Source organism: Berghia stephanieae, chromosome 2 (assembly GCF_034508935.2).
Source record: "Berghia stephanieae isolate SIO BIC M18660-M18661 chromosome 2, UCSD_Bste_1.3, whole genome shotgun sequence".
Taxonomy (NCBI): Eukaryota; Metazoa; Mollusca; class Gastropoda; order Nudibranchia; family Aeolidiidae; genus Berghia; species Berghia stephanieae.
In genome coordinates this window covers 20355913-20375912 of record NC_088361.1, presented here as the reverse complement: position 1 = coordinate 20375912, position 20000 = coordinate 20355913, and the positions used below count along the sequence as shown (strand labels likewise).

Here is a 20000-nt window from a genome sequence, read left to right as displayed (position 1 = left end):
AAATGAGTACCTGGCCGTTAAAAGTGTTGTCTTTGTCCGAAAAAATGTAATATCGCCTAACAGGCGTCATGTCCCGTCCTACATGTTAAATGTTGCTGTTGGCCAGGGACCCCTTGTAAAGCGCTTTGAGCACATTTAGTGGATATTGCGCTATATAAAGCTCAATTAGAAAACAAAATAAAAGAACCTTTCAATGGAATTCTATTTTATGGAGATATGATTTACAAAATAAAAAAAATAAATAAATGCCTTCCCCTAAATATAAATATAAAGGAGAGAAGCATAATGTACCTCTCAGCAAATGACCCCAGACAACTACCGGGCGAAACCGAATTCTGGTCTTATTCCAGGCCTAGGAAAGATAACTATATGGTGAAAGACGAGAGAGGGAGAGAGGGAGGGAGGGAGATAGGGAGAGAGAGGAGAGAGAGAGAGAGAGTTATGAAGAGAGAGAGAGAGAGAGAGTGAGAGTAAGAAAAAGAGGGAGAAAGAGACAGAGGTAGAGGGAGAGAGAGAAAGGAGGAAAGAAAGAGAAAGAAAGATAGACAATAAGAAAGAAAGAAAGAAAGAAAGAAGGAGAGAGAGAGAGAGAGAGAGAGGGAGAGAGAGATAGAGATAGAGATAGAGAGAGAGAGAGCGAGAGAGACAGAGGGACAGAGAGATAGAGAGCGAGAGAGACAGACGGACAGAGAGAGAGAGAGAGAGAGAGAGACAGACGGACAGAGAGAGAGAGAGAGAGAAAGAGAAACAGAGACAAACAGAGAGAAAGAGAAACAGAGAGAGATAGAGAAAGAGACAGAGAAATAGGGAGAGAGAGAAAGAAATAAAGAAAGAAAGAAAGAGAGAGAGAGAGAGAGAAAGAGAGAAAGAGAGAGAGAGAGAGAGAGAGAGAGAGAGAGAGAGAGAGAGAGAGAGAGAGAGAGAGAGAAGGGGTTAAGGTAGAAGACACAGTAACAACAACAACAGACTTCCAAGACCCACACGAAAAACGTCTATTTGTGCAACAACGACTTATGATTTGAACGTCAAACCAACCCCCCAAAAAACCCCAATCTAAACTATAAACAAATTACATACAAAGTAATCTACCCTCTACCAACGCACGCCAACCCTTACTAGGAACGTCTATTTTTTCCCACCTGCCAGTCCCAAGACAAACCCCCATCCATTTGATCCTCATTGATTTTCTATCCGATTGGACATCTTGTCCTTATGACTGTCAGCCACTCCCAGGAGGTCTCTCCAGGCCTTGACGAAGACTCATCCGATCGTCAATACAGATCGATGTCTGGGTCAAATCGTTAGAAATGCCGTAACTTTCACGTATGCGAAGATGTTTGGCCATGAGATGTGATGGCCGCGAGCTCAGAGCTGCATCAATGAGATCGGGATAGAAGTTATGACGTCAATGATAAATCAGTTTTCATTTGAAGGCTGGTTTTCCAAAACTCGTCAAGTCGATTTTTCTACTTTTTGAGATTTTCCATCCATGAGATAAATTGAAATGTAAAGTTTCTTTTAAGCATCAAATGGCACAAGAATTTTCTTACATTTGTGTGGATTTGAAGTTTAGATGTGATAAAATAATAGACCGAATGAGTCGTTTTAGGGGAAATAATCATCGATAACTCAAAATTGGGAAAACGGAGTTAGGGAGTTTTGGAAAACCACTCTTCATTTGTTCTTGGGCTTCTTCTGCGCCCCCAAGAATGGTTCATTGTGAGATTGGTTTGTTCAAGGGCCGGATTTAGACTTGAGATTTAGGTTGTTCAATACGTGTAAGACGCGTACGTCAATACAGATCGAACTGTGACTGCCAGGAGTTGAGTGCCATATTTGGGTTTAGCATTAAAAAGAGATTTTATATAGCGCAATATCCACTAAATGTGCTCAAAGCGCTTTACAAGGGGTCCCTGGTCAACAGCAACATTTAACATGTAGGACGGGACATGACGCCTGTTAGGCGATATTACAATTTTTCGGACAAAGACAACGCTGTTAACGGCTAGGTACTCATTTTACACCTGAGTACGGTAAGAGAATGTGAGTAGGGAGCCTTTTCCAAGGACTCAACTATGCGCCGAGCGCGAGGCTCGAACCCAGGACCTTCCGATCCGAAAGCGAGTGTCATACCACTAGACCACATAGCCGCATTGTTGTAAGAACGTGTTTTTTGTATTGTTTGAGAGTATTCCATCACACTATTTGCGGCTATGTGGTCTTGTGGTATGACACTCGCTTTCGGATCGGAAGGGCATGTGTTAGAGTCTCGCTCGGAGCATAGTTGAGTCCTTGGAAAAGACTCTTTACTCACATTCTCTCACCTCACTGAGTTGTAAAATGAGTTCCTGGCCGTTAACAGCGTTGTCTCTGTCAGAAAAAAAAATTGTAATCTTGCCTAACAGGTGTCATGACCCATCCTAAATGTAAAGTGTTGCTGTTGGTCATTGGCCCCTTGTAAAGCGCTTTGAGCACGTTTAGTGGATATTGTGCTATATAAAAGCTCCATTAAAAAAAATGAGACCATGACAATTTGCTGTAACGAGGACAACTCGATCAGGAGAAAAAAACCCACGATAGAAAGACTTGTCGACGTGACTGAACTGGCAGATATACCAACATTAAATACAAACTCGTGGAAATATAGATAGAATGAAGATGACGTCAATCAAGTCTTTGTTATTCTTTTTGCCTCCAAGTTTATGAGTAATTCTCACTAAAAGGTATGAATCAGACTATAAAAGTTCATGGTTACACATAGTTTTGTGTGTTGGTCCGTTATACTTCCGGATGGCAATGTTATGAGCTTCTTAGCCAAGCGCATACTACGGACCAACACACAAAACTGTGTGTATCCATGAACGTTTATAGTCAGGTTAACACAGTTCAGTGAGCATTACTCATAAACGCGGATGGCAAAAAAAAAAAAAAACAAAAAACAAAAACAAACAATAACAGTGACGTCATCTTCGAACTATCTATACACACAAACCTAGCTTGTGCCAGTGACTTGATTTTAGACGAAGAGTTGTCAGAGCATTTTATTATGCATTTTCGTGTTTTTGGTTACAAAAACCTTATCACAGTTATTGGAAATTTCAGAATTCGTCACGTCAGAATGAGGGCACAAATTTATATTATTATGAGTTTCAATCCGAATTTCAAAATTTGCATAAAGTATTTTTGAGGCTTTTAGTTTCACATTTTAAAAAATTATTTTCTTTGTATGTTTAACTGGAAAGTACGAATAATAATTTTAAAAATAGCGGGCATAATTTGATTAAGGACTTTTCCGACTGGAATCTTCCATACTGATTTGCTACTTTTGTTCCTACAGATCAACGTGTACATATATGCAGGTCTGACGTCGGAACGCAATTATGGGCCTGATTAAACATTGTTGTTATGTACAGTATCTTGGGTCAGTTTTTGAGATTTCCATTATAGATAGAATGAATTTGACGTCACTCGAGTCTTTGTTATTGTTTTTTTTTTGTTGCCATAAATGTTTATGAGTAATTCTCATTTATTCTCTCCAGACTATAAAAGTTCAAGGTTACACGGAGTTTTGTGTTTTAGTCCGTTATACTTCCGGATGGCAATGTTGTGAGCTTTTTAACCAACCGCATACCATCTATAACTACAAGCCGATAATAAATTGGGTTATCAGACCTGCAAATAGGTGTATTGAGAATTGGGACACGTTTACCTCATAATAGGGTGATGTACGTACGTGATTGAAATGATTCCTGGTACAGAGAAATATTGACCAGATTGGTCATACCGGTGTTTGACTGTATAACTGTTTTCAATAGATCCTAGACAAAGGCTGGATGGTGTCGCTTTGCATTGTGGGTCTGGTTCTATTGAACCGGATATGCAGCAGGTCAAGTTCCCATAGTGCTGACCAGTGGCCAGTTCTTTTGTTTGTTCTCTATAGACGGTGAAAAGAGAAATAATGTGTGAATATAACTAAGTCTAGGCAATCACATAGGGGAGCTTTTTAATTAGTACACTGCTACTACTACTACTACTACTACTACTACTACTACTACTACTACTACTACTGCTACTACTACTACTACTACTACTACTACTACTACTACTACTACTACACACTACTACTACTACTACTAACTACTACTACACTACTACTACTACTACTACTACATACTACTACTATACTACTACTACTACTACTACTATCTAAACTACTACTACTACACTCACTACTACAAACCTACTACTACTATACTACTATACTACTACTACTAACTACTACTAACTACTACATACTACTATCTACTACTACTACTACTAACTAACTACTACTACTACTACTACTAACTACACTACTATACTACTACTACTACTATACTACTACTATCAATACTACTTACTACACTACTACTGACTACTACTACTACTACTACTACTACTATCTACTACTAACTACTACTACTACTACTACTACTATACTACTACTACTACTAACTACTACTACTACACTACTACTACTACTAACTACTACTACACTACTACTACTACTACTACTCTACTACTACCACTACTCTACTACTACACTACACTACTACTACTACTACTACTACTACTACTACACTACTTATACTACTACTACTATACTACTACTACTACTACTACTACTACACTACTACTACTACTACTCTACTACACTACTACTACTACTACTACTACTAACTACTACTACTACTACTACTACTACTTACTACTACTACTACTACACTACTACTACTACTACACTACTACTACTACTATACTACTACTACTACTACTACTACTACTACTACTACTACTACTACTAACTACTACTACTACCACTACTACTACTAATACTACTACTACCACCCCCACTACTACTACTACTACTACTACTACTACTACTACTACTACTACTACTATACTACTACTACTACTAACTACTACTACTAACTACTACTCACTACTACTACTACTAACTACTACTACTACTCTACTACTACATACTACTACTACTACTACTACATACTACTACTACTACTACACTACTACTACCTACTACCACTACTACTACTACAAACTACTACTACTATACTACTACTACTACTACTACTACTATACTACTATACTACTACACCACTACTACTACTACTACTACAACACTACTGCTACTACTACTACTACTACTACTACTACTACTACTACTACTACTACTACTACTACACTACTACTACTACTACTACTACTACTACCACTACTAACTGACTACTACTGCTACTACTACTACTACTACTACTACTACTACTACTACTACTACTACTACTACTACTACTACTCCTACTACTACCATTACTACTACTACTACTACTACTACTACTACTACTACTACTACTACTACTACTACAAATAATAATTTTGAGCCCGAAACGTTCCGTGTTTGGTATTTTGTTCTTTTTTTAAGCTGTTATATTCATTTTTATTTAATAATTCTTCAACCCGAGACTTATCCTAATGTTTGAGAATTTTTGTCAAGTTGAGGATTATCGCCTTAATTAATTAAGTGATTGATATTGAGAGAAAAAAATTCAGGCCCAATAAATGAAAAACAAAAAAGTTGTTCTTTTTTTTGGCTCGAGTGCGATGAACTCTGTTCATTTCCCTACTTTCCCCGTTTTGATACAGTTCACTCAGTCATGCGTCCCACCATGGTTCATTGGAACTGTTGTCTGTCTCTTTGACGCCGCCAGTCTGTCATAGGCCCTCCCTTTAAAACTGGCGTTCGAATATCCACTAACCGAGTACGATTCTTACCGTTTTCAACAAGAGGGCAGTAACCCCCCCCCCCCAAAAAAAAAAAAAAAAAAAAAAAAAAAAAAAACACCAAAAAAAAGAACACACAAAAAAAAAAAAAAAAAAAAAAAACCCAACAAAAAAAAAAACGATGCGACTCTGGCTTTATTGGAGTCCTAGTCGCATCGTTGTTACTGCACTCATGGTGAAATCGGTAAGATTTGTGCGGATATGTAGCCTTGTGGTACGACACTCGAATTCGGATCGGAAGGTCCTGGGTTCGTGCCTCGCACGGCGCATAGTTGAGTTCTCAAAATGGCTTTTTACTCACATTCTCTCACCCTACTCAGGTATGAAATGAATACCCGGCTGTTGACTACGTTGTCTCTGTCGGAAAAAAAAAAATTGTAATATCGCGTAACAGACGTCATGTCTCGATCTACATGTTAAGTGTTGCTGTTGGCCAGTGAACTTTTGTAAAGCACTTTGAGCATGTTTAGTGGATATTGCGCTATATAAAAGCTCAAGCTCAAGATTTACATTTCAAAAAAATGATACGAGTCTGTTGGGTCCGTTGTTTCTGTTCTCTTGGTGAAAACGGTTAGGTTTGTAGTTATAACCCAATTTAATCAAATTGAACAATGGGAGAAATTTGATTAGAAAAATAGAAATTTGATTAGAAAAGTAAAAATTTGATTAGAAAAGTAAAAATTTGATTAGAAAAATAGAAATTTGACTAGAAAAATAGAAATTTGACTAGAAAAATAGAAATTTGATTAGAAAAGTAAAAATTTGATTAGAAAAGTAAAAATTTGATTAGAAAAATAGAAATGTGACTAGAAAAATAGAAATTTGACTAGAAAAATAGAAATTTGATTAGAAAAATAGAAATTTGATTAGAAAAATAGAAATTTGATTAAAAAAGTAGAAATATTAGAAAAATGAATTGATTAGAAAAATAGAAATTTGATTAGAAAAGTAGAAATTTGATTAGAAAAAGTAGAAAAAATTTGATTAGAAAAAAGAAATTTGATAGAAAATAGAAATTTGATTAGAAAAATAGAAATTTGATAGAAAAATAGAAATTTGATTAGAAAAATAGAAATTTGATTAGAAAAATAGAAATTTGATTAGAAAAATAGAAATTTGATTAGAAAAATAGAAATTTGATTAGAAAAATAGAAATTTGATTAGAAAAATAGAAATTTGATTAGAAAAATAGAAATTTGACTAGAAAAATAGAAATTTGACTAGAAAAATAGAAATTTGATTAGAAAAATAGAAATTTGATTAGAAAAATAGAAATTTGATTAGAAAAGTAGAAAGTTGATTAGAAAAATAGAAAATTGATTAGAAAAATAGAAATTTGATTAGAAAAGTAGAAAGTTGATAAGAAAAATAGAAATTTGATTAGAAAAGTAGAAATTTGATTAGAAAAATAGAAATTTGATTAGAAAAGTAGAAATTTGATTAGAAAAGTAGAAATTTGATAAGAAAATAGAAATTTGATTAGAAAAGTAGAAATTTGATAAGAAAAATAGAAATTCGATTAGAAAAATAACCAGACCCGCTGTTAACCAGTCAACTGCAACACTCTAGAAAAACTCGTATTTTAAAATTTGTCCAGAAAACTCTTCCTTCAAATATCGATCGAATTAAATGACCCTCATCTTGTCAAAATCCCTCAAACCCGGGAGTGAAGGAAGACCTCTCGAAGTCCCAGGTTTGAGAGTTTTTGACAAGATGAGGGTCATTAAATCGATCGATATTTGAAGGACGAGTTTTCTGGACAAATTTTAAAATACGAGTTTTTCGAGTGTATGGCAGTTAGTAGTTAGCTTGTTAACCCTCTCCTTACCAGCCTTTTTCAGAGTTTTCCCCAAAACTTCACACCCACCAAATACAAAAGCCGACATTTCTTACTCAAACAGAAAAGCAACAAGCACATTGTATACATAATATTGTTCGGCAATAATATGAGCTCTATTATAGAATGTCAAGTCTTTATAGCTATAGAAAAAATAAATGAAATCTGGATGAGAAAAGAGACGATTCCATCGAAGTAACAAATGTGACGATTTTCCAATAGGTGGTAAGGAGAGAGTTAAATGGATTTAGCTCAAAGTGGACCTTCGAAATAAATGTAGCACAGAGTTGTACCCAACACACTAAATACATAATTAAGGAATCAACGAGTTACGCTGGTGATACACATTATATGGAAGCCCTATGCTGACACACTAGTCACGTACAAGTATTGATAGTATGCGCTTGGCTAAGAAGCTCATAATATTGCCATACGAAAATATAACGGACCAACACACAAAATTGTGTGTAACCATGAACGTTAATAGATAGAATGAAGTTGACGTCACTCGGGTCTTTGTTATAGTTTTTTTGCCATCCGCGTTTACGAGTAATTCTCACGTAACTGTATTAATTAACCAGACTATAAACATTTAAGGTTACACATAGTTTTGTGTTACACTTCCGGATGGCAATGTTGTGAGCTTCTTCGCCAAGCGCAAGCTATCTGTAGTCTGGTTTAGTGAGAACTACTCATAAACATGGATGGCAAAAAAAACAATAACAAAGACGTGAATGGCGTCAATTTCGTTCTATCTATTGCTTCCGTATTAATCATTTAACTGCCGTACTCAGGAAAGACACGTACTTCAAAATTTGGCCAGAAAACTCGTCCTTCAAAAATCGACCGATTTAAATGACCCTCGTCTTGGTAAAAACTCTCAAACCTGGGATCTAGCGAGCATTAGGTGTTTGTTTACCAGTATTGTTCTCCTCTATTCAAATACTTTACCGAATAAAATTAATTGCTTGTCTTTCATATAATGTAAAGTAATCACCAGATTGTCTCTTCCCACGGGGTGAAATCTCAGCTTTCATTCAGGTAATTAACGTTTGACAAAAATAGTGAAAATATCCTCGGAGAACAGGAAAGGTGACGGGGAAATCATTTCATGGGAAAAACACGAATGGCAAAAACCTACACGGGCTTATTTTGTCGTACTATTAAAAAAAAAAGTAAAATAAAAATAATACCCCCCCCCCAATCAAGAAAGAATCCCCGAAACAAACCCCCAAAAAAACAAAACAAAACAAAACAAATACAAAAGAAAAAAACCCAACAAAAAACAAAACAAAAAACAACCAAAACAAACAAAAGACAAACAAAATAATAATAAAAACAAACAAACAAAACAAAACAAAACAAAAAACAAACAAACAAACCAAAAAAATAAAAAAAAAATAAAACATTAATCAACAAAAATCATAGTCCCAGGTTTGAGAGTTTTTAATACGAAGATTGGCATTTTAATCGATCGATATTTGAAGGACGAGTTTTCTGGCCAAAATTTTTAAAATGTGTTTATCCAGAGTTATGTCAGTATGTATTGTTGTTATGGAAAAAAAAAAAAACAAACTCTCAATCAACGAAAATGATCTTCATTACACAACACAACAACCGGCCCATTCTTTCGTTGGATTACCAGACTTGTAAAAAAGTGCACGTTGTTGTCACAATGAAGACATTCACTTTTCACGGCAATAAAATCGATATTGTAAAGGGAGGTAATAAATTCATTATCACCGGCACTCGAGTTTGTCTTAGAAATGGTGGGAAATGGACGATAATAATTAATAATTATGCTTGCTGCAAATTCCAATCAAAACTTCAATTGAATTGAAACCCTCTCGAATTATAAACCCTGTTTTCTTTCTGTTTGTCTTCATTAGATATTTACTATTATGATATCAAAATCATTCAGCGGCACGGAGGTAGAAAAGACATTCGATCGCCCTGTTAATTCTGCAGATATTGATATACTATAATAGTTAATACAAACGGAGATATTTACTTTGATATTATTATATGAATTGGAAATGTTATTCAACTTTGTTTTCCAATAACAACTCTATAAATAAACGTTATGAAAGTGATAAAAACTAAATCGAAGGCGCTTTGATCTGAAAATCTACCTATTCATAAACCAGTTTTATCTGCCGTACCCTGGAAAGAAACTTTATTAAAAAATTGGCCTGAAAACTCCTCCTTCAATATCGATTGATTTAAATTGTCAAAAACTCTCTTATAGGTAATAATTCAGCTTTTGTATAGCGCAATATTCACTAAACGTGGGCTGGATTCTATGCCCATTGACGAAGTTGTGACTCTAGCCAGGAACAGACGTGCTTGGTCCCGATATTATGTGAATTCTCCGTGACTGTGACACTTTTATGCTGATGTAGCATAGCACCTTATAGGTGCCGTATACTAATGTACAATGCAACTCATACATACATACTAAACGTGCTCAAAGCGCTTTACAAGGGGTCCCTGACCAACAGCAACACTTGACACGCAGAACGAGACATGACGCATGTTAGGCGATATTACAATTTTTTTTCAGGCAGAGACAACGCTGTCAACGGCCAGGTACTCATTTTACACCTGAGCACGGTGAGAGAATGTGACTAAAGGGCCTTTTCCAAGGACTCAACTATCCGTCGAGCGAGGCTCGAACCCAGGACCTTCCAATCCGAAAGCAAGCGAGTGTCATACCACAGGACCACATAGCCGCACAATTATTACACCTGACACAAACCTGGGACCTCGCGAAGTGCGATGTTTGAGAGTTTTTTTTTTCCAAGATGAGGGTTATTCAAATCGATCGATATTTGAAGGACGAGTTTTCTGGCCAAATTTTAAATTATGGGTTTTTCCACAGTACGGTAGTTAAGTATCGTGTGGTATTCGTTGTTGCGATCGGCAATGCGACAGACAAAAGGTGATACAAACACGAAGTCCCTAAGTAAATAAACATTGGAGCGTGGGGAGCGTGTTTGATTAGCTTTGACGTCAAGCAGAAAGACGCGTCCACTCTCCCAATCAACTTACCGCTTTATTTGTACGCACCTCCTTTCATATTTACTTCTCTCGTGGACTCTTTTACAATCGAGCACGGAAAAGCACGTGAACTTGGTGGACTATGTTGCCGTACTCTGGAAAAACACATAATATTATTAGAAAATTTGGCCAGAAAACTCGTCCTTCAAATATCGATCGATTTAAATGACCCTCATCTTGGCAAAAAAAAAAAACAAAAAAACTCTCAAACATGGGAGTGAATGAAGATTTCGCGAAGTCCCAGGTTTGAGAGTTTTTGCCAAGATGAGGGTCATTTAAATCGATCGATAGTTGAAGGACTAATTTTTTGGCCACATTTTTAAATATGGCCTTTCCCAGTATACGGCACTATGGTGGGTGCCTTACATTAATCAGATAACTGCCGTATTCTGGAAAAACTAGTATTGTAAAATTTGGCCAGAAAACTCGTCCTTCAATTATCGATCGATTTAAATAACCCTCAAATAAGCAAAAAACAAAACAAGCCTCTCTGACCTGGGAGTGAAGGAAGACTTTGCAAAGTCCCAGGTTTGAGAGTTTTTGCCAAAATGAGGGTCATTTAAATCGATCGATATTTGAAGAACGTTTTATCTGGCCAAAATGTTAAATACGTGTTTTTTCCAGAAAGTGACTGTTACTGATGAATAAAACACATTTTTTTCCTCCGTTTTTGGCATGAAAATATTTACTTAATTTATTATCGATCGACTTACTAAAAAAAACAAACTCTGAAATCCAAATAGTCATTTTGAAATCTCATGTTTAAGAATATTTGACAAAAGCCAAGGACTATTTTAATCCACTAATAATATTTGAAGTAAAATATTTTTCTGCCCAATAATGTAAAAAATGCCCTTTGTCGATATACAGTGGTAACGTTGTAGTTGTATGTCTCTATTATGGCCGTATGCCCTTTGACTATAAATTTATAATATATAATATACTCAAATAATTTCCGAGTATATTCCGAACGACATTTCTTTACAATATTCTATTTACGTAGGAGAACGGAAGAGAATTTTATGGTTTCCTATCGCCAGTTGTAAAGGGGGATAACAATGAAATATTTCACCCATCGACCTCCTGAGTTACGTGGATTTGTTCATTTTTTTTTATCGTAGATAAACACAGATATAAATGTAGATCTATGTTCTATATAAAATAATTTATCTCCGTGGCGTCACTTAGTTTTGGCAGTTTGCACGTCTGGGGTTGATAAAGCACCGTGGTTAGATTATTATTATAATAATTATTTTGATGTCAACTGTGTGTTGTTTTTTTTTGTTTTTTTTTTTTTTGAGAATTAGTTTGGTCTTAGCGGTTTTAAGATTTGAGTCTTACTAGAGTGGTTTTGTATGACATCAATTCCGATGTGTTGTGAATTTCGATCTGTCACGAATTTGGATATCAATATGGAGAAGTATATCACGTCTGATGGATCACAGTTGTTGTTATCATCATCATTATTGTTATCATTATCATCATCGTCGTCGTCTTCATCATCATCATCATCATCATCATCATCATCATCATCATCATCATCATCATCGTCATCATCATCATCATCGTCATCATCATCATCATCATCATCATCATCATCGTCATCACCATCATCATCACCACAACTACGTCAAGAAAAAACACTACCTTTAAAAATGTTGCTCATAAATGGAAAATGCCTATCTAAAAAATATAATAATTCTTACACTTTTACTTTTTGGAATTCCGGACGTGTTTCCAACCACTGCACGGGCTTGCGGGTGCGCTTTGGGAACAAAGTTCGAATTCCAAAACGCAAGAGTGTAAGAAATCATTTATTCTAGCCCTTAATCGATTCTTATTTCGTTATATTTGAATAAAATATATATTTGAAAACATTCAAATGATACCTATTTTTAAACTATCTGATTTTTAGTGAAATTTAACGATTTATAATATGACGTCACAAGTTATTATTGTAAAATATGATATCATTACGCGTTACTATTTATAGAGAGAGGGGTGGAATAATAACCAGTTAACAGTCGTACTCTGGAAAGACACGTATTTAAAAATTTGACCAGAAAACTCGTCCTTCAACTATCGATCGATTTAAATGACCATCATCTTGGCAAAAACTCTGAAACCTGGAATCTGGCTGGGTCTTTCAAAAGTCCTACTTTTTTGTTTGTTTTTGTTTTGATTTTGTTTGTTGTTGTTGTATTTTTTAACCTCCGGAATGAGAGACATCCAACGTTTGTCGTCACTTTGCCATTTTATTTTTATATTCTTCTTATATATACATGCACACTAAACATTGGCATATGGATATTGGCCTTAAAGTTAATGGCAAAAATAAATAAACAAATAGATGAATAAAAAATAATCCTAGGTTTGATTTGTCCAAGCAGAGGGTCATTGAAATCGATCGATATTTGAAGGACGAGTTTTCTGGCCAAATTTTCAAATAAGTGACTTTCCAAAGCAAGACAGTTTTATCTGGTTATCGTCTCCAATCGACTCCTCCAATTGCTTTACAACCCTCCTATTAATGACCTCACATTGTTGACATTTCAGGCTTGACCCACCTCCCCCAGTCATCGGCGTGATTTACGACCCATCATGGACCCTTTGATTGGAGACCCCTCCACTCCACCTCCCCCGGTTTCCCAAACACACAGCCCACGATTAGACTCCGATCCGTCTTCCAGTCTTTCAGAATACAACATAGATAAAAACGCGAAGGATGTTGATTCTTCTAGTATTCAAAACAACACAAAAAGAAAACGAAGAAAAGCTCCTATAGACCCGGATGTTCCGGCGGACAATGTTAGGAATATTAATTCTTCTGTTCAGTCGATATCAATTTCATCATCTTCGGAGTTAGAATTGGCAACAGATAGAACCGAAAATTCAAAATTACCAGTTACAGCCGTGTCCTCTAATTCTTCATCACCAACTTCGTCTGCTCCTGCTTCCAAACTTCAATCTTCTACAAAATCACAAAGCATAGAAAACACAGAACAGCCTGCAACAACGCAAAACTCTTCATCTCAGCACGAAAAGACGAAAGAAGGAGAGAAATTCAGTACAATAAAAAAGACTCTATCGAAAGGTAAAAGTTTAGACAATACAAATTCAAGTCAGCAAAGCAAGACTGAGAAAGTTCCAAAATCAAGTTTACGGAAAACCTCATCTACCAGGAGTGCCTTGTCTTTAGTGTTTGACATTTCCCAGAACCAGACCATCAGCAGGAGCACCTCTGCGGCGTCCAGTCGTTGTGAATCTCGCCAAGGAAAATATCACGTCGAGTGTCAACCAGTGGAAGACCCCGATCTCAAAGTCGAGAACTGGAGTCGTGTCCGTAGTGCATGGTCTCCAAGGGCCAGGTCATCCAGCTCCACGCGTCCCGGAAGTGAGGTCAGTCTTCTTGGTCGGCGTGAGAGCGTCACCAATCTCATTTTTGCAGGTGAGTTTATTTTCTTGATATTAAGATCTGTTGTGCTTTTTTGACCAGTCTCAGGTTCGATCTCCAGTCGAGCCAGGCTGATTTTTTTTGGAGGATGTTTTATTTTTTCTTGTTTTTTTTTCTTCTTGTTCCATAGACACTTTTTTCAGATCTGTATCTAACACCAGTGCCTGCTCCTTGATTTGTCAGTTAGAGAAATGTGTTGAAATTATTTTTTGATTTTACGCCTGATAATGAAAAGTTCAATCAATTGGGTCGTGAAATCGCTACGTACAACCATGTTTTGATGCCAGGGTTATTGGCCTTACAATATAAAATTTATCCTATATTGCCTTCGTTCATTATAACAGATCTGTATAATTTAAACTGTGGATGGAGCTTGAAAATAATTTAGGGACTGAAACTAGGCGCATATTTTTGCATGTCTGATATAAGAACGCATTAATTATGGGCTTGACTTAATATATTTGAAATGGACGATTTTTCGTGTTGCTTTGAGAGTTTTTATATTATTACAACAATGAGCCTATAACAATTTGGGTTGTCAGACCTACAAATAAGTGCACGCTAAACTGCAAGATATTATTATTATTATTATTATTATTATTATTATTATTATTATTATTATTATTACTATTATTATTATTATTATTATTATTATTATTATTATTATTATTATTATTATTATTATTATTATTATTATTATTATTATTATTATTATTATTATTATTATATTATTATTATTATTATTATTATTATTATTATTATTTATTATTATTATATTATTATTATTATTATTATTATTATTATTATTATTATTATTATTATTATTATTATTATTATTATTATTATTATTATTATTATTATTATTATTATTATTATTATTATTATTATTATTATTATTATTATTATTATTACTTATTATTATTATTATTATTATTATTATTATATTATTATTATTATTATTATTTATTATTATTATTATTATTATTATTATTATTATTATTATTATTATTATTATTATATATATTATTATTATTATTATTATTATTATTATTATTATTATTATTATTATTAATTATTATTATTATTATTATTATTATCAAAGTAGCTGTAACATAACACAAACTAATATCCTTTCGTCACAGATACGACATTACGGACACTAGGCGCTAGTGTTATTCCGGAAAATAACGAAGACATTATAAGTTTAAAACATTCCACAAATTATAAAGATGTTATAAGTTTATGACAGATAGTTTATTATAATTCCACAAATTAACAAAGATGTTATAAGTTTATAACAGATAGTACATATAATTCCACAAAATATCGAAGGACAGGACATTATAAGTTCAAAACAGATAACATACAATTCTTCAAAATAACGATGTTATACGTTTATAACAGATATATATATATATATATATATATATATATATATATATATATATATATATATATATATATATATATATATATATATAATTGGGGTCACTCACTAATATATGGCCGAAACACATGTTTCTGCGGTTTCCATCCACGTCGTCAGTCGGCATATTTTCCGTAGAATCCGTAGATTCTACGGACTTAATATGCCGACTGACGACGTGGATGAAACCACAGAAACGTGTGTTTCGGCCATATATGAGTGAGTGACCCCATTTATATTTTATATTAGCTCTAACCAACATTATCGAGACTCTCGTATCTACAAGTACCCACCAACACTCATATATATATATATATATATATATATATATATATATATATATATATATATATATATATATATAATTCCACAAATTAACGAAGATGTTATAAACAGATAGTTTATCATTGAACAAAATAACCAAGAACATTAAAAGCTTAAAACAGATGGTATAAAATCAGAATAAAGTAGCACACAGGCATTTTAAAAACGGTATCAGAGCACATTGATGGTAAGTCATGATCTAATGTATCTTTATCCATGTTCCTTCTATGTGTGACTATGTGGTCTAACCGTATGTCACTCGCTTTCAGATCGGAAGGTCCTGAGTTCGAGCCTCTTAATATTTCGGCGCGTAGTTCAGTCCTTAGAAAAAGCTCTTTACTCAGATTCACTCATCGTACTCAGGTGTAAAATGAGTACCTGGCCGTTAATAGCGTTGTCTTTATCCGAAAAAATAGCAACAGGCGTCATGTGTCGTTCTATATGTTACGTGTTGCTGTTGGTCAGGGAACCCTTGTTAAGTGCTTTGAGTACCTTTCGTGGATACGTGTTGCTGTTGGTCAGGGAACAATTGTAAAGTGCTTTGAGCACCTTTCGTGGATATTGCACTATGTAAATGCTCTGGTTTTTGTGTTTTTTCTTTTTCCAGGAAATCAATACTATGGCTTCCCAACCCCTGCGGTCCCGTAAATCATTTTAACTCACTCAACCCTAACACCGACTACATCCGTAGTTTACCCGGGTTACTTTCACCCCAAGCCTATTTATTACATTTTTTTGAGAGAAGTTATAGGCGAAGTATCAAAGCTAATGTTTTTAGTTTTTACATGTTAATGGTAGTTGAATAAAACTATCTATGTACATTCTCTTTTTAAATACATTTTTTTCCAATTGCGAAAAGTAGCAAAATCTCTAGGATTGAGTGAGTTAACATAAATTCAGTCTTATTCCATTCTGTTCTTTGTTTTTACGTTAAGTGGATATTGCGCTGTGTAAATGTTCTAGTTTTTTTTTCTTTTTCCAGGAAAGCTATGCTATGTCTTCCCACCCCTACGTGAATCCTGATAACATTCTTTCAATCTTATTCTATTCTGTTCTTTTAAAAAAACAAAAACTGTCCAGCGTTCCTTGTCCTTCTTGTACTTTTCTCTTTCAATTTTTTTTCAAGAATATTTTAACGGTTATTGATCTGCTATGCCCAATTATGGTCTATTATTATATTTTTTCTTGTGCATAAACCATTAATTTTAATTTTAATCGTATACAGGTATTCTAGAATTAGTGGACACATTATTGTAATCTCATTATAGTCTGAATATTTTCATCATTTAATTTATGTACGAACAGTTTTCGAAAAAGAAACATGGAAAAGAGTTTTTGAGTATTAATCTATTCTACCACACTCAAAAAAAAAAAAAAACAAGCAAAACAAAAAAAAAAAAAAACAAAAAAACAAAACAAAACAACAACACGTATTTATTTGGTCAGAAAACTCGTCCTTTAAATATCGCTCGATTAATATAACGTTCATGTTGGACAAAAAAAAAAAAACAAAAACAAAAAAAACAAAAAAACAAAAAACAAACAAACAAACAAACAAACAAAAAAAAAACCCCAAAAAGACCCAATAAACAACAAAAAACAAACAAACGAACTAAAAACAAAAATCAAAAGAACAAACCAAACTCTCAAACCTGAGACTTTTCAAGTTCCAGATTTGACAGGTTTTGCCAAGATGAGGGTCAAGGGGCAGCGTGGCTCAGCGGTACGGTCTTTGCTTCCTACCCATAAAGGTACCGAGTTCAATCACCCGCCGCTGCGTTGTGTGGCCTTGAGCAAGTCACCTCGCCCTAGCTCACTTTGCGGCTGACGTCTAGGTTATTCCAGTCTTCCCTTGGAATAGACCCTAAAGACAAATTTCCCCTAGGGGATGAATAAAGGGAATTTCATTTTATTTTTAAAAAATTATTTTATTTTAATCCATCAATATTTGACGAACGAGTTTTCTGACCGTATTGTGTGTTTTTCTTTTCAGACTACAGCGGTATTAATCTATAATAGGGCGAAGAAGTTCCAAACTCCTTGAAAGTGTGTATTGTTACTAACCAATCCTTCAGTAGACAAAGATTGAATAGGTTACATATTGTTATTGAATCATAAGATGGTATAACTGTTTTAGTAGCAGGATCTATAGATAGAATGCGCTTGGCCAAGGAGTTCACAACATTGCCATCCGGAAGTATAACGGACCAACACACAAACTCTGTGTAACCATGAACGTTTATAGTCAGGTTAATACAGTTTAGTGAGAACAACTCACAAACGCGGATGGCAAAAACAATAACAAAGGCCTGAGTGACGTCATCTGCATACTATCTATAGATAGAATGCGCTTGGCCTAGGAGTTCACAACATTGCCATCCGGAAGTATAACGGACCAAGACACAAACTCTGTGTAACCATGAACGTTTACAGTCAGGTTAATACAGTTTAGTGAGAACAACTCACAAACGCGGATGGCAAAAACAATAACAAAGGCCTGAGTGACGTCATCTGCATACTATCTATAGAAGGCATATTCTAAGAAATACAGGAGGGAAAAGTTCGAGGATAGATGATCTTTATTGACGACCAGCATATTTGTGACCCTTCGCCTCAAAACGGTATTAAGTCGGGTTGGTTAAGATGTTGAAAATTGAATTATAGCCAGATATACCAGACTTGTGCTGAGTTTGTATGTTTTATTGAATAGAATGGATACCATATTTTCGGGTGTTAATGCCAACAATTTGTATTTTTGACCAGTTTAACATTTATTTCAGCTTTTAAGCATCTGGTTCGTTCCGACATAATACCGTTTTGAGACGATGGGTCACATATTTAGACTAAAAAATAAGATGCGTTCACTCTGAAACCAGAAGGTCATTTACACAATCTAGGTATTCAATCCTCTGGAATATTGGTTTTACACTTCTAATCAGATTGGAACCAGTTTTTTGATACCACATGTTTGCTCCCTATCGCCAACAGGTCAGTCCCAAATAGACACAGACGAAGGAGGTCTAGAGACAATTCAATCCTCTGGAAGATTGGTTTTACACTTCCAATCAGATTGGAACCAGTTTTTTGACATCACATTTTTGTTCCCTATCGCCAACAGGTCAATCCCAAATAGACACCAACGAAGGAGGTCTAGAGACAATTCAATCCTCTGGAAGATTGGTTTTACACTTCCAATCAGATTGGAACCAGTTTTTTGACATCACATGTTTGTTCCCTATCGCCAACAGGTCAGTCCCAAATAGACACAGACGAAGGAGGTCTAGAGACAATTCAATCCTCTGAAAGATTGGTTTTACACTTCCAATCAGATTGGAACCAGTTTTTTGACATCACATGTTTGTTCCCTATCGCCAACAGGTCAGTCCCAAATAGACACCGACGAAGGAGGTCTAGAGACAATCTACTGGAAAAAGCTACAGCTACAGTACACGCCGAGGAATAGCCTGCCTTTCAAAAGGATGTCTACGTCACTGAAAGAAAATGACGTCACACCAGGGAATTTTCATGTCATGGTTGACGAGGATTATTCACTGAGGTATGTTGTGTTGTGGATCTATAATATTATGATTGTTGGTCTTTTCTCATGTACGCCATTCTGATGATGATGTGATAATAATGATGATGATGATGATGATTATGATGATGATGATAAGGATGATAATGATAACGATGATGATAATGATGATAATAATGGTGGTGATAATGATGATCATAATGATGATAATGATGATAATGATGATATTTATAAAAATAATAATAATAATAATAATAATAATAATAATAATAATAATAATAATAATAATTTTAATATTGACATTAATAATAATAAAAATGATAATAATAATAATACTGATATAATAATAATAATATAATAATAATAATAATAATAATAATAATAATGATAATAATAATAATAATTATAATAATAATAATAATGATAATAATAATAATAATAATAATAATAATAATAATAATAATAATAATAATAATAATAATAATAATAATAATAATAATAATTATAATAAAGAAGGGTTTTGAGT

The 20000-nt window shown here is 34.4% G+C and overlaps 1 protein-coding gene across 3 annotated transcripts in view; it reads left to right on the top strand.

The window, feature by feature from the left end:
- Window positions 1–20000, top strand: part of LOC144964454 (uncharacterized) — a 24831-nt gene that overhangs the window by 4157 nt on the left and 674 nt on the right. Inside the window, exons 2-4 of one of the 3 annotated variants that reach the window (XM_078898734.1) lie at window positions 13292–14183; window positions 19188–19217; window positions 19348–19495. In XM_078898734.1, the coding sequence (XP_078754860.1) occupies window positions 13337–14183; window positions 19188–19217; window positions 19348–19495 (1025 nt within the window). In that variant the 5' untranslated portion in view covers window positions 13292–13336. Of the gene's footprint in view, window positions 1–11802; window positions 12156–13291; window positions 14184–19187; window positions 19218–19317; window positions 19496–20000 lie in introns of those variants that run through there. The other 2 variants (XM_078898733.1, XM_078898732.1) reach the window with 2 other exon arrangements.